The sequence below is a fragment of the Oncorhynchus mykiss genome, chromosome 20, assembly GCF_013265735.2.
Source record: "Oncorhynchus mykiss isolate Arlee chromosome 20, USDA_OmykA_1.1, whole genome shotgun sequence".
NCBI classification, from domain to species: Eukaryota; Metazoa; Chordata; class Actinopteri; order Salmoniformes; family Salmonidae; genus Oncorhynchus; species Oncorhynchus mykiss.
Window position 1 is genome coordinate 17,118,495 of NC_048584.1, and position 14,927 is coordinate 17,133,421.

At 41.6% G+C, this 14,927-nt stretch overlaps 1 protein-coding gene across 3 annotated transcripts in view; it reads left to right on the top strand.

The window, feature by feature from the left end:
* Positions 1–14,927, top strand: part of LOC110499073 (rab11 family-interacting protein 3) — a 124,781-nt gene that overhangs the window by 66,333 nt on the left and 43,521 nt on the right. For all 3 annotated transcript variants that reach the window (XM_021575951.2, XM_021575952.2, XM_036955907.1), the window contains one exon: positions 2,938–3,110. In XM_021575951.2, coding sequence (XP_021431626.2) covers positions 2,938–3,110 — 173 coding nt within the window. The remainder of the gene's footprint in view (positions 1–2,937; positions 3,111–14,927) is intronic.

Consider the following 14,927-nt stretch of genomic DNA (forward strand, 5'->3'; position numbering starts at 1 on the left):
AACCTTTCTGATCTCCCCATCCCGGATCCGGGATCGTGAATACAGACTCAAGCTCATTACCATAACGCAACGTTAACTATTCATGAAAATCGCAAATGAAATGAAATAAATATGCTAGCTCTCAAGCTTAGGCTTTTGTTAACAACACTGTCATCTCAGATTTTCAAAATATGCTTCTCAACCATTGCAAAACAAGCATTTGTGTAACAGTATTGATGGCTAACGTAGCATTTAGCATTAGCATTCAGCTGGCAACATTTACACAAAAAAACAGAAAAGCATTCAAATAAAATCATTTACCTTTGAAGAACTTCAGATGTTTTCAATGAGGAGACTCTCAGATAGCAAATGTTCAGTTTTTCCTGAAAGATTATTTGTTTAGGAAAAATCGCTCCGTTTTCTGCGTCACGTTTAGCTATGAAAAAACCCCTGTATCCAGGATTGTGTAAATCTATCAGCAAGCTCATTAGCATAACACAACGTTAACTATTTATGAAAATCGCAAATGAAATGAAATAAATATGCCATCTCTCAAGCTTAGCCTTTTGTAAACAACACTGTCATCTCAGATTTTCAAAATATGCTTCTCAACCATAGGAAAACAATCATTTGTGTAAAAGTAGCTAGCTAGCGTTAGCATTTCGCGTTAGCATTAGCGTTAGCATCCAGCACGCAACATTAACAAAAACATAAAAGCCTTCAAATAAAATCATTTACCTTTGAAGAACTTCTGATGTTTTCAATGAGGATACTCTCAGTTAGATAGCAGATGCTCAGTTTTTCCAAAAAGATTCCTTGTGTATTAGAAATAGCTCCGTTTTATACATCACATTTGGCTACCAAAAAAAATCCCAAAATTCAGTCCTCAAAACGCGAACTTTTTTCCAAATTAACTCCATAATATCGACTGAAAACATGGCAAACGTTGTTTAGAATCAATCATCAAGGTGTTTTTCACATATCTCTTCATTGATACATCGTTCTTGGACACATGCTTTCTCCCCTGAATCAAATGGTAAAGTAGAAGCAGCTGGCAATTGCGCACCGAATTCGACGCAGGACACCAGGCGGACACTTGGAAAATGTAGTCTCTTATGGTCAATCTTCCAATGATATGCCTACAAATACGTCACAATGCTGCTAAGACCTTGGGCGAACGACAGAAAGTGTAGGCTCATTCGTTGCGCAATCACAGCCATATAAGGAGAGAATGGAAAACAGAGCTTCAGAAATTCTGCTAATTCCTGGGTGATGCATCATCTTGGTTTTGCCTGTAGAATGAGTTCTGGGGCACTTACAGACAAAATCTTTGCAGATTCTGAAACTTCAGAGTGTTTTCTTTCCAAAACTGTCAAGAATATGCATAGTCGAGCATCTTTTCGTGACAAAATATCGCGCTTAAAACGGGAACGTTTTTTATCCAAAAATGAAATAGCGCCCCTAGAGCTCTAACAGGTTAAGTGGCATTTGGCAAACTCCCAAGTGTGCTGTCATGTGCCTTTTACTGGGGAGTGGCTTCTGTCTGGCCACGCTACCATAAAGGCCTGATTGGTGGAGTGCTGTAGAGTGCTGTCCTTCTGAAAGGTTCTCCCATCTCCACAGAGGAACTCTGGAGCTCTGTCAGAGTGACCATCAGGTTCTTGGGCACCTCCCATATCAGGATGCACCTGAGCTCAATTTCGATTCTCATAGCACATGAATACTTATGTAAATAAGGTATTTCTTTTTTATTTGGAAAAAAATTGCTAACATTTCTAAGAACCTCTTTTCTCTTTGTCATTATGGGGTATTGTGTGTATATAGAGGGATTTTGAAAATATTTTTAATCAATTTTAGAATAAGGCTCTAACATAACAAAATGTGGAAAAGGGAAGGGGTCTGATTTCTTAATGAATGCACTATATGTAATTCAAATACTGACCTACATTGTATGCTTGTGACGATTCAAATGTTTAAGATACGGCTGCATCGTTCCGCAGACCCAAAACCGATCCAAATGTATAATTAATTGGTCAGCAAATGTATTCAAACGTTACGAATCAGATTCACTAAAATGTTTTGCTCTAATGACTTTCTTCCTTCTGAAAATACCTTATCTTTTGTGACAACTGATCAATCAATCAAATGTATTTATAAAACCCGTTTTTACATCCGCCGATGTCACAAAGTGCTATACAGAAACCCAGCTTAAAACCTCAAACAGCAAGCCATGCAGATGTAGAACTGATGCTTTCTCTCAGTGTTGAACTAAGCATGTAATTGTGTTGACAGTCAATGACCTGCAAGTTATTTTTCATTTTGACCAACCCCAGGCAATATCAGTAGCCTTGTCAAACTGCTCACTGTGCCCAGCTTCACACGTTGACCAACGCAAGGTATGAGGCCTGTTCCTGATCTTGCACATCTGCGTGGCACCTTAAGCATTCAAATGCTAAAATGGCTTGCGCGATGTTCACATATTTTTGGTCATGTAGTGTATTGTGTTGTGACAACAGGTAAAAATGTGTCAAGACTGTGTAATGACAAAAGTTGTGTAAGCTGTTATGGCATATTATGACATGGTTATGACCGTGTTATGATGCTGGGTGTCAAGTAAGCTTTTTTACCTGTTTGTCAGCAAGTCTGTCAGCAAAGTTACAGCTAGGAAAAAGTAGGGTGTAACAATCAAACTAGTATACAATACAGCCTACAGTATGTAGTCATCACCTCTCAACTGGGTGTGTTTACTCTTTGTTAGCTAATACATAGAGTCCATCCACATATCAGCTACTGTACCAGCCCTCATACTGCTATTTTTAGTAACCTGTTAATGATTTCTCAATTTAAACGATGTCCACTTAACTCTCTCTCTGTCCCAGATACGTTGGACCACTATTGTGGAGGATTCCCAACTTGATCTAATAAGATTACTAAAATGTTCCTATTTCCCTCCTGTAGCAGAACGAGGTGACGGATAGTGCCTACCTGGGCTCGGAGAGCACCTACAGCGAGTGTGAGATGTTCACCGACGAAGATTCGGGAGCCCTAGTCCAGCCAGAGATGCACGAGGATGTGGAGACGGACAGTGGCATCGACGCAACGCTGCACGACCCCGAGGACAGCCACAACAGGTCAGTTCTGACTTACTTAAGCCTCTTTACTCCATGTGGAGCATAGGGCTGCATGTACTTTGCATTTTTTTCTGCTTATCCTCAGGACAGGCCCATGGTCCAATAGTCAGTCCTGACTGTGACCTCTAACCTTAACCCGACCCACATACCGTTGGCCAAAGTCAAACCCTAACCCCATACACCTTCCCCTCCTACTTAGAACTACCATAAACATTAACCTTGAGGTAATGTTTTAATGACATCTGTAGCTATGTCGAGGTGAATCAGTTGAGGCAGAAGTGGGTCAAAACTGTTAGTAATGCGCGGGTTGACTCATGTCCCCTGGTTATATCCACGGGGAGGGCAGGTTTAGGATCATAAAATACTGTGTGGATGAAGGGTGGGTGTGTGGCGGGCAGCTTGAAGAGAGAAAACAATATAGAAAAAATACAAATGTAAAATTCTTGTGCAATTTTATCTATAGTCTACATTGACATTCATCTTTAATTGTTTTCACTTATACTCTTATGCACTCATGCCAGATAGCCCCTCTATCTGGCATGAGTGCATAAGAGTATAAGTGAAAGTAATGTTTGCAAAAGATTTGGTGAAGTGGTAAAATAGTATGATAGCAGTGCTGGCTATGTTGTTTGTGTGTGATTATTGTGAGGTGCTATACAGATTCGACAGTCACAAGACAGGGCCTTCAAATAGAGGCCTATGGCACATCAAGGGAACTGTTGCTTACTGTTCAGATGGGAAACTGAAATCTAGACACTGACTTTAGGGCTGTAACCTTTCACATAGCCTGCAGAATTAAGCATTTCTTGCAGTAACATTATATACCAAATGTGACCAGTTTCAAGAAGCTAGGCGTATGTTGCACGTCACTACTTCACAGGAGAGGCATTTGAACGTCTTTTAATTTTTTTTTTTATCAAAATGCGTTTTTTGGCAGAAATACCTTCTAGAACTTGTGAACTTTCATGTCCCTTAATAACAAACTTGTATTCCCTCTGTAAATACGAATACAATTGTTAAATTACGAGCCGAGTTGGTTTAGCCACTGAAAAAGACAGGAATCTTCCCGCTCGCCATGATTGGCTGCGCTAATGGATGGGCTGGACATGCCGGGAGATGAGTTTGGATTGGTCTGCCATGTAGCATTCTTCTGTCTAACGTGAACTGCTCAGTATGTGTTGATAATCCTTTCTACCACAGATTATGGGCATCTATTGTATTTCATGAACATGTGTACATGTCTAGACTATATTGACCCATCCACTTAGCTAGATGTGGCTGGGGGGTGGTTACAGCAAACGTCAGCTAATAATTATCTGGACACTTTTTGTTTTTGATATTGCTACTATGTAAATATGCAAGTAACCATTTCACTGTACCGTTTACACACCTTCTGTATCTTGCGCATGTGACAAATAAACTTCGATTTTATTTAATTTAGTCTGTGTTTACCAGAGACAGTAATGTGAAGAACAACATGACCTGCACCAAAGTCAGGTTAGGATATAGGCCAAAAGTGTATTTTTACCTGGAGCCTTTCCTTCCTGTAGGCTACTACTTTTAGTCATGAAATATTTGGTTGTTAACTACATTACTCACTCTGTTTAACACATGGATTCACATGTGAATCCTTAAAGAGATGGGGTGGTGCTAAAGTTTAAGAGGGTGTGAACAATGCTGAATGAGTGTAGACAAAGAAGGGCTCTCCAGTAGGTGTACCAAAACATTCAAGGGCCATTTTCTCAAAAGTGGGGTAACAAGTTTATCAACTTTCGAAGCAGAATTACTTTCCCATTGTTCCTCAACTGCAGTGAACAATATACAATTTTCTAGCTCTGAGTCTCTACTTTTATCCAATGTTAAACACGCCATTTAAAATGTTGCTACATAGGACCGAATCCAGGTTGTGGGTCACAAATGTATATTTTGACTCGGGAACAGGAGTGGAGAAATATGATTTCTTTCTTTCAGCATTTGAGAGAATGTTAGGGACGTCTGTAGAGGTGCTATCTCTATCAGCACCATAAAAAGTGGTATTTCAACCACGTAAAATATGCATCCAACCCGAACTGAAATCTTATCAGAAACATGTTGGGTAATTTTCACAGCTTTCTATTTCCTCTCAACTGGTCAAACTGATGACATTTTGCACAGAAAACCTTTTCCGTTCTTTTGGACGGTTATTGCATTTTCTCCTCTGTGCCTTAACGTCTTTGCTCCTCGAAAGAAGCAGAGATGAGAGAGAACTTACTGATGTCACCTAGATTGAAGCATTCATTCTATCGATTTATGACATTCTGGTGAGCAAGGGTTTATTTAGTCTTCTAGGGCAACATACAGTGCCTTCAGAAAGTATTCAGGCCCCTTGACTTTTTTCACGTTACGTTACAGCCTTATTCTAAAATGGATTTTTTAAAAAAAAGAATCCTCAACAATCTAAACACATTTGTTAAGTGCCACCTTGAAGGAGGGAGGTGCAGGAATCAGGAGCAAGAGATCAAGGAAGTCCCAGTGGCACAATAGTTTATTCCGATAGTCCCAACTCAACAACAACATGTGGGGGAATATGCCCAAACAAGGTCGCCACACACAGGGAAAATAAGCAATACACACGGGGGAGAAACTCTACTCCTACACACAACCAAACCGGTACAACTGCCGTGTGAAATAAAAAAAAACATGGTGCAGACACGCACCCCTAACACAGTAACCACAGCAAAGGGAGAGGAGCCACCTTCGGTGGAAGTCGTAACAACAATACCCCATAAAGTGAAAACAGTTTATTTACATTTTTAATTTTGCACATTTACATAAGTATTCAGACCCTTTGCCATGAGACATGAAATTGAGCTCAGGTACATCCTGTTTCCATTGATTATCCTTGAGATGTGTCTACAACTTGATTGGAGTCCAGCTGTGAGTAATTCAATTGATTGGACACGATTTGGTAGGACATAGACCTGTCTATATACATTTAACAGTGCATGTCAGAGAAAAAAACAAGCAATGAGGTTGAAGACAATACCCATAGAGCTCCCGAGACAAGATTGTGTCGAGGCACAGATCTGGGGAAGGGTACCAAAAAATGTCTGCAGCATTTGAAGGTCCCCAAGTACACAGTCCCCAAGTACATCATTCTTAAATGATAGTTTGGCCCACCCGGCCAAACTGAACATACTTATAACGTTTAAAAAAAAAAAAAAAAAAAGAAAGAAACAGTTTCTGCCATGTCATTATGGGGTATTGTGGGTAGATTGATGAGGAAAAAAACAATTTTATAAATAAATTTAAAAAAGCTGTAACCTAACAAAATGTGAAAAAAGTCAAGGAGTCTGAAATCTGAAGGCACTGTATAATGACAGAAGAGAAGCTGCTTGTATCTAATTATAGACAGTTGACTAACAAATTGAGAGCTTGGGACTTTAAAGTTCTATCTGCAAAGAGATGATTCTGATATAATTGGCTTTAAAGTTACAAACCCTCATTGGTTTGAATTGTGTCAGCAACGTATATCTTTTGTTTTCTTTTAAACGTATTAATATCGATTGAGATATTTAGTGTACTATGCAGTGCCTTAGACCACTGCGCCACTCGAGAGGCCTAATATTATTTATTTTACAAAAATGCAGATAGAACCGTATAGTCCCAAGCTCTCGAAATAGCCTACAAAAAAATCTGAAATTATAAACAGAAACATATCTAAGTTACGCAAACATAATACTGCACCACCTGTAAAAAAATTTCTGCTGTCTCTGACTGTAGGCTACAGTGCATTTTCTATATTAGCGGGTTAGGGTTGTTTGCCAGCCTCAGATTTTCACTTTATCACATATAGTTGGCAGTTGTGGATGGGCTATTAGCCATTGCGGGCCAGTGCAGGGGAACAAACAGCTTACCCACGCACCACTAAAAGCTGTCCTGAAACCACGATATCACTGCTCATCACTCAGACACCAGGGTTTGCACTGTAACAGATAAAGTAAATGTATGAGGCCTTTGACTAAATACTATCGGTGGCCAACTCAGAAAAGTCAAAGTAATACTAGCCTCAGCCATCACAGGCTATCTATCATCAAGCCTTTTTTTCACCTTTATTTAGGGCAGTTGAGAACAAGTTGTCATTTACAACTGCAACCTGGCCAAGATAAAGCAAAGCAGTGTGACAAAAACAACAGCACAGAGTTAAACAACAACAAACGTACAGTCAATTATACAATAGAAAAATATATGTACAGTGTGTGCAAATGTAGAAGAGTAGGGAGGTAAGGCAATAAATAAGCCATGGAGGCTAAATAATTACAATTTTGCATTAACGCTGGAGTGATAGATGTGCAGATGATGATGTGCAAGTAGAGATACTGGGTTGCAAAAGAGCAAGAGGATAAGTAACAATATGGGGATGAGGTTGTTGGGTGTGCTATTTACAGATTGGCTGTGTACAGGTACAGTGATCGGTTAGCTGCACTGACAGCTGATGCTTAAAATGAGAGGGGGATATAAGACTCCTGCTGTCACACCCTGGCCTTAGTTATCTTTGTTTTCTCTATTATTTTGGTTAGGCCAGGGTGTGACATGGGTGATGTATGGTTTTTGTCTCATCTAGGGGGTTTTGTAGTTTTATGGGGTTGTGTTCATTCTAGGTGTTTATGTAAGTCTATGGTTGCCTAGATTGGTTCTCAATCAGAGGCAGGTGTTTATCGTTGTCTCTGATTGGGAACCATATTTAGGCAGCCATGTTCTTTGGGTATTTTGTGGGTGATTGCTTCCTGTGTCAGTGTTTGTGCCACACGGACTGTTTCTTCGCCAATTCACTTTATTATTTTGTATTTGTGTTCATGTTTAGTTTTTCTTATTAAAAACCATGGACACCTACCACGCTGCGTATTGGTCCGATCCTCGTTTCACCTCTTCAGAGGAAGAGGAGGAAATCTGCCGTGACACCTGCTTCTGTGATTTTTGCAATTCATTCCAGTCATTGTTAGCAGAGATCTGGAAGTATAGAAAGGCGGCCAAAGGAAGTTATGGCTTTGGGGGTGACCAGTGAAATATACCTGCTGTAGTGCGTGCTACGGGTGGGTGTTGCTATGGTGACCAGTGAGATGAGGTAAGGCTGGGCTTTACCAAGAATAGACTTATAGATAACCTGGAGCCAGTGGGTTTGGCGATGAATATGTAGTGAGGGCCATCCAACGAGAGCATACAGGTCGCAGTGGTGGGTAGTATATTGGGCTTTGGTGACAAAACGGATGGCACTGTGATAGACTACATCCAATTTGCACAGTAGAGTGTTGGAGGCTATTTTGTAAATGACATCGCCGAAGTCAAGGATCGGTAGGACAGTCAGTTTTACGAGGGTATGTTTGGCAGCATGAGTGAAGGAGGCTGCGTTGAGAAATAGGAAGCCGATTCTAGATTTATTTTTGGATTGGAGATGCTTAATCTGAGTCTGGAAGGAGAGTTTACAGTCTAACCAGACACCTAGGTATTTGTAGTTGTCCACATATTCTAAGTCAGAACCACCCAGAGTAGTGATGCTAGTCAGGCGAGAGGGTGCGGGCAGAAATCGGTTGAAGAGCATGCACTTAGTTTTACTAGCGTTTAAGAGCGGTTGGAGGCCACGGAAGGAGTGTTGTATGGCATTGAAGCTCGTTTGGAGATTTGTTAGCACAGTGTCCAAAGAAGGGCCAGATGTCTACAGAATGGCTTCGTCTGCGTAGAGGTGGATCAGAGAATAACCAGCAGCAAGAGTAACATCATTGATATATACAGAGAAAAGAGTCGGCCCGAGAATTGAACCCTGTGGCACCCCCATAGAGACTGCCATAGGTCCCCTACAACAGGCCCTCCGATTTGGCACACTGAACTCTATCTGAGAAGTAGTTGGTGAACCAGGCGAGGCAGTCATTTGAGAAACCAAGGCTGTTGAGTCTGCCGATAAGAATGAGGTGATTGACAGAGTCGAAAGCCTTGGCCAGGTCGATGAAGACGGCTGCACAGTACTGCCTTTTATCGATGGCGGTTATCATATTGTTTAGGACCTTTAATGTGGCTGAGATGCAGTCATGACCAGCTTGGAAACCAGATTGCTATAGCGGAGAAGGTACGGAGGGATTTGAAATGGTCGATGAGCTGTTTGTTAACTTGTCTTTAGAGAGGCAGGGTAGGATAGATATAGGTCTGTAACAGTTTGGGTCTAGAGTGTCTCCCCCTTTGAGGAGGGGGATGACCGCGGCAGCTTTCCAATCTTTAGGGATCTCAGACAATACGAAAGAGAGGTTGTACAGGCTAGTAATAGGGGTTGCAACAATTACGGCGGATAATTTCAGAAAGAGAGGGTCCAGATTGTCTAGCCCAGCTGATTTGTAGGGGTCCTTATTTTGCAGCTCTTTCAGAACATCAGCTTTCTGGATTTGGGTGAAGGAGAAATGGGGATGGCTTGGGCGAGTTGCTATGGGGGGTGCAGAGCTGTTTACTGGGGTAGGGGTAGCTAGGTGGAAAGTATGGCCAGCCATAGAAAAATGCTTATTGAAATTCTCGATTATCTAAGATTTACCGGAGGTGACAGTGTTTCCTAGCCTGCAGTGGGCAGCTGGGAGGAGGTGCTCTTATTCTCCATGGACTATACAGTGTCCCAAAACTTTTGGGAGTTAGTGTTACAGGATGAAAATTTCTGTTAGGAAAGCAAAGGCTAGCTTTTTCAATCAGCCAGTGTATATTGGTTCCTAATGTCCCTGAAAAGTTGCATATCGCGGGGTCTATCCGATGCTAATGCAGTATGCCACAGGATGTTTTTGTGCTGGTCAAGGGCAGTCAAGTGTGGAGTGAACCAAGGGTTATATCTGTTCTTAGTTCAATGTTTTTTGAAAGGGCCATGCTTATTTAAGATGGTGAAGGAAGCACTTTTTAAGAATAATCAGGCGTCCTCTACTGACGGGATGAGGTCATTATCCTTCCAGGATACCCGGGCCAGGTTGATTAGAAAGGCCTGCTCGCAGAAGTGTTTTAGGGAGCATTTGACAGTGATTGGGTGGTCGTTTGACCCGTAGACCCATGATGGACAAAGGCAATGAGGCAGTGATTGCTGAGATCCTGGTTGAAGACAGCAGAGGTGTATTTAGAGGGTGTTTACGGATTTAGGGTTGTACCTGGTAGGTTCCATGATTAGTTGTGTGAGATTGAGGGCATCTAGCTTAGATTGTTGGATGGCCGGGGTGTTAAGCATATCCCAGTTTAGGTCTCCTAACAGTACAAACTCTGAAGATAAATGGGTGTTAATTAATTCACATATGGTGTCCAGGGCACAGCTGGGCGCTGAGGGGGGTCTATAACAAGCGGCAACATTGAGAGACTTATTTCTGGAAAGGTGGATTTTTAAAAGTAGAAAAAAGTAGAAGCTCGAACTGTTTGGGCACAGACCTGGATAGCATGACAGGCTATCAGGCTATGCAGGCTATCTCTCCAGTAGATTGCAACTCCATCCCGTTTGGCAGTTCTATCTTGGCAGAAAATGTAGTTGGGGATGGAAATTTCTGAATTTTTGGTGGCAGAATTTTTCTTCCTATGCCAGGATTCGGCTAGGACATCAGGGTTGGCGGCGTGTGCTAAAAACATTGCTAGATTGTTTTACTATTTAACTCGTAAAGCAGATTGTGTTTCCTAACCAGGCAAAGGGTAGCCAACTAGAAAGCTGGTGGTGACTGGTTAGCTAAGGTGAAGCAAAGCAAATCAAATCACATTTTATTGGTCACATACACGTGTTTAGCAGATGTTATTGCGGGTGTAGCGAAATGCTTATGTTTCTAGCTCTGACAGTGCAATAATATCTAACAAGTAATATCTAACAATTACACAACATTTACCCAATACACACAAATCTAAGTAAAGGAATGGAACGTCAGAGTGCAATAGACTAAGATATAGTATAGAATACAGTATATACATATAAGATGAGTAATGCAAGATATGTAAACATTATTAAAGTGACTTGTGTTCCATTTATTAAAGTGGCCAGTGATTTCAAGTCTATGTACATAGGCAGCAACCTCTATGTGCTAGTGATGGCTATTTAACAGTCTGATGGCCTTGAGAGAGAAGCTGTTTTTCAGTTTCTCGGTCCCAGCTTTGATGCACCTGTACTGACCTCGCCTTTTGGATGATAGCGGGGTGAACAGGTAGTGGCCCGGTTGGTTGTTGTTCTTGATTATATTTTTGGTCTTCCTGTGACATCGGGTGCTGTAGGTGTCCTGGAGGGCAGGTAGTTTTCCCACGGAGATGCGTTGGGCAGACTGCACCACCCTCTGGAGAGCCCTGCAGTTGCGGGTGGTGCTGTTGCCGTACCAGGTGTTGATACAGCCTGACAGGATGCTCTCAATTGTGCCTCTGTAAAAGTTTGAGGGTTTTAGGTGCCAAGCCAAATTTATTCAACCTCTTGAGGTTGGGGAGGCACTGTTGCGCCTTCTTCACCACACTGTCTGTGTGGGTGGACCATTTCAGTTTGTCAGTGATGTGTACGCCAAGGAACTTGAAGCTTTCCACCTTCTCCACTGCGGTCCCTTTGGTGGATAGGGAGGTGTACCCTCTGCTCTTTCCTGAAGTCCACGATCAGCTCCGTTATTTTCCTTTCACCACACTCCCAGGGCCCTGTTCCCTGTCTCGTCATTGTTGGTAATCAGGCCAACTTTTGTGTCATCTGCAAACTGATCAAGTTGGAGGCGTGCATGACCATGCAGTCATGGGTGAACATGGAGTACAGGAGGGGGCCGAGCACGCATCCTTGTGGGGCCCCAGTGTTGAGGATCAACGAAGTGGAGGTGTTGTTTCCTACCTTCCCCACCAGGGATGCGGCCCATCAGGAAGTCCAGGACCCAGTCGCACAGGCTGGGGTTCAGACCCAAGGCCTCAAGCTTAATAATGAGCTTAGAGGGTACTATGTTGTTGAGTGCTGAGTTATAGTAAATTAACAGCATTCTTACATAGGTATTCCTCTTGTCCAGAAGGGTTAGGGCAGTGTGCAGTATGATGGCGATTGCATTGTCTGTGGATCTATTGGAGCGGTAAGCAAATTGAAGTGGGTCTAGGGTGACAGGTAAGGTAGAGGTGTTATGATCCATGGCTAGTCTCTCAAAGCACTTCAAAGAGAGATTGAGAGATTGAATATGTCCGTAAACACAGCAGGCAGCTGGTCTGCGCATGCTCTGAGGACGGGCTAGGGATACCGTGTTTAGTTTGTCCGGAAGCAAGATGTTGGTGTCCACGACGTGACTGGTTTTTCTTTTGTAGTCCGTGATTGTCTGTAGACCCTACCACATACGTCTCGTGTCTGAGCCGTTAAAATAAGTGTTCATTCAGTATTGTTGTAGTTGTCATTATTACAAATACATTTTAAAAAATCTGCTGATTAATCGGTATCGGCTTTTTTGGTCCTCCAATAATCGGTATCGGCGTTGAAAAATCATAATCGGTCGACCTCTAGTTTTGATTGCCTTGGGTTGGTTCGCCCTTTCAGTTTTGCGCGAATGCTGCCATCTATCTAAGGTTTCTGATTAGGTTAGGTTTTAATAGTCATAGTGGGTACAATATCTGCTATACACTTCCTGATAAACTCAGTCACCGTATCAGTATATTTGTCAATATTGTTCTTGGAAGCTACTTGGAATATATCCGCGTGATCTAAACAATCTTGAAGCATGGATTCTGATTGGTCAGACCCGCGTTGAATAGTCCTTAGCACGGGTACTTCCTGTTTGAGTGTCTGCCTATAGGAAGGGAGGAGAAAAACGGAGGCATGGTCAGATTTGCAGAAAAGTGGGCGGGGGAGGTCCTTGTAGGCATCCCGGAAGTTGGAGTAGCAGTGGTCGAGTGCTTTAGCTGCGCAAGTACTACAGTCAATGTGTTGATAGAACTTAGGCTGCCACATGAAATCTGCTTTGTTAAAATCCCCAGCTACAATAAATGCGGCCTTTCCAGTTTGCATAAGTAATATCTGTGAGGGAACAGCAAAATGGAGGCGTGGTCAGATTTGCAAAAAAGTGGGCGGGGGAGGTCCTTGTAGGCATCCCGGAAGTTGGAGTAGCAGTGGTCGAGTGCTTTAGCCGCGCAAGTACTACAGTAAATGTGTTGATAGAACTTCGGCGGCCTCATGAAATCTGCTTTGTTAAAATCCCCAGCTACAATAAATGCGGCCTTTCCAGTTTACATAAAGTTCATTGAAGTTCTTTGAGGGTCATCGTGGTATCGGCTTGAGGGGGGTTATGCACGGCTGTGACTATAACCGAAGAGAATTCTCTTGTGTGGTATCCTAGGTCGAGTGAACAAAATGACTTGAGTTCCTGTATGTTATCACAATCACACCATGAGTCATTAATCATGAAACATACTCCCCCTCCCTTCTTCCCAGATAGATATTTATTCCTGTCTATGCGATGAACTGAGAACCCAGCTGGCTGGATGGACTCAGACAGTATATCCCAAGAGTGCCATGTTTCCGTGAAACAGAATATGTAACAATCCCTGATGTCTCTCTGGAAAGAAACCCATGCCCTGAGCTCATCAACTTTATTATCTAGAGACTGAACATCAGCGAGTAATATACTTGGGAGCGGTGGGTGGTGTGCGCACCTCCTAAGTCGGACTAGAAGACCACTCCGAGTACCTCTTCTCTGCCGGTGGTGTTTTGGGTCGGCCTCTGGAATCAGTTCAATTCCCCTGGAGGTTGCGAACAAAGGATCCACTTTGGGTCGTAATGCTGGCAGGGCTGGTGAGTTACCACCGCTCTGATATCCAATAGTTCTTCCCGGCTGTATGTAATAACATAATCACATTTCTGGGCTAATAATGTAAGAAATAATACATTTAAAAAAATACTGCATAGTTTCCTAAGAGCTAGAAGCATGGCAGCCCTCTCTGTCGGTGACATTTTTCCCTCATAACTTGTCATAAACATGTCATAATGTCAGCTGACATAACTTGTCATGACACATATATTTAACCTGTTGTGACATATATTGCGTTATTTTATGGCAAGTTATGACATCTACATAAGAGTGTCAAAACCAAAAAAAGATTTGATTACGCTATAGCCTACAACAGTATGTTTATGTTGTCGGTGACTACCTCATGAAGCTGGTTGAAAGAAGGCCAAAAGTTTGCAAAGCTGGCATCGAGGAAAAGGGTGGCTATTTGAAGAACTAAAATCTAAAATAGATATTTAGATTTGTATAAAAAAATTGTTAAAAAAATGGGTTACTAAGTGATTTCATATGTGTTATTTCATAGTTTTGATGTCTTCACTATAATTCTACAATGTAGAAAATAGTAAAAATAAAGATAAACTATTGAATGAGTTTGTTCTAATGTTCTAAAACTTTTGACCGGTAGTATGTGTGTGTGTGTGTATGTGTGTGTATATATATTTATATACTTTACTTTACTTTTCACTGTCAAGAAGCATTATGACCATCATAATAATATGAGCCAGATAGGCCTATCGCAATAATTTAACAATAATAATTGAATATGGTAATTTAAAAACAATATATATATATATATATATATATATATATTGTATAATAAATATATATTGTTTTTTAAATGACAATATTAAATTATTTTAATTGCGCACACATTGATGACTGGGATAAATGCATGATCGGATTTTAGGAGCAGGACAAGACACCTTCTTTTTAACTGATGACTGATATAAGGGCATGCACGTGATAGGCCTATCTGGCTCATATTATTATGATGGTCATAAAGTATATATTTCTTAGTCTACGTAAAGTGACACAGGATGGTCATTATACTTCATGAAATTGTCAT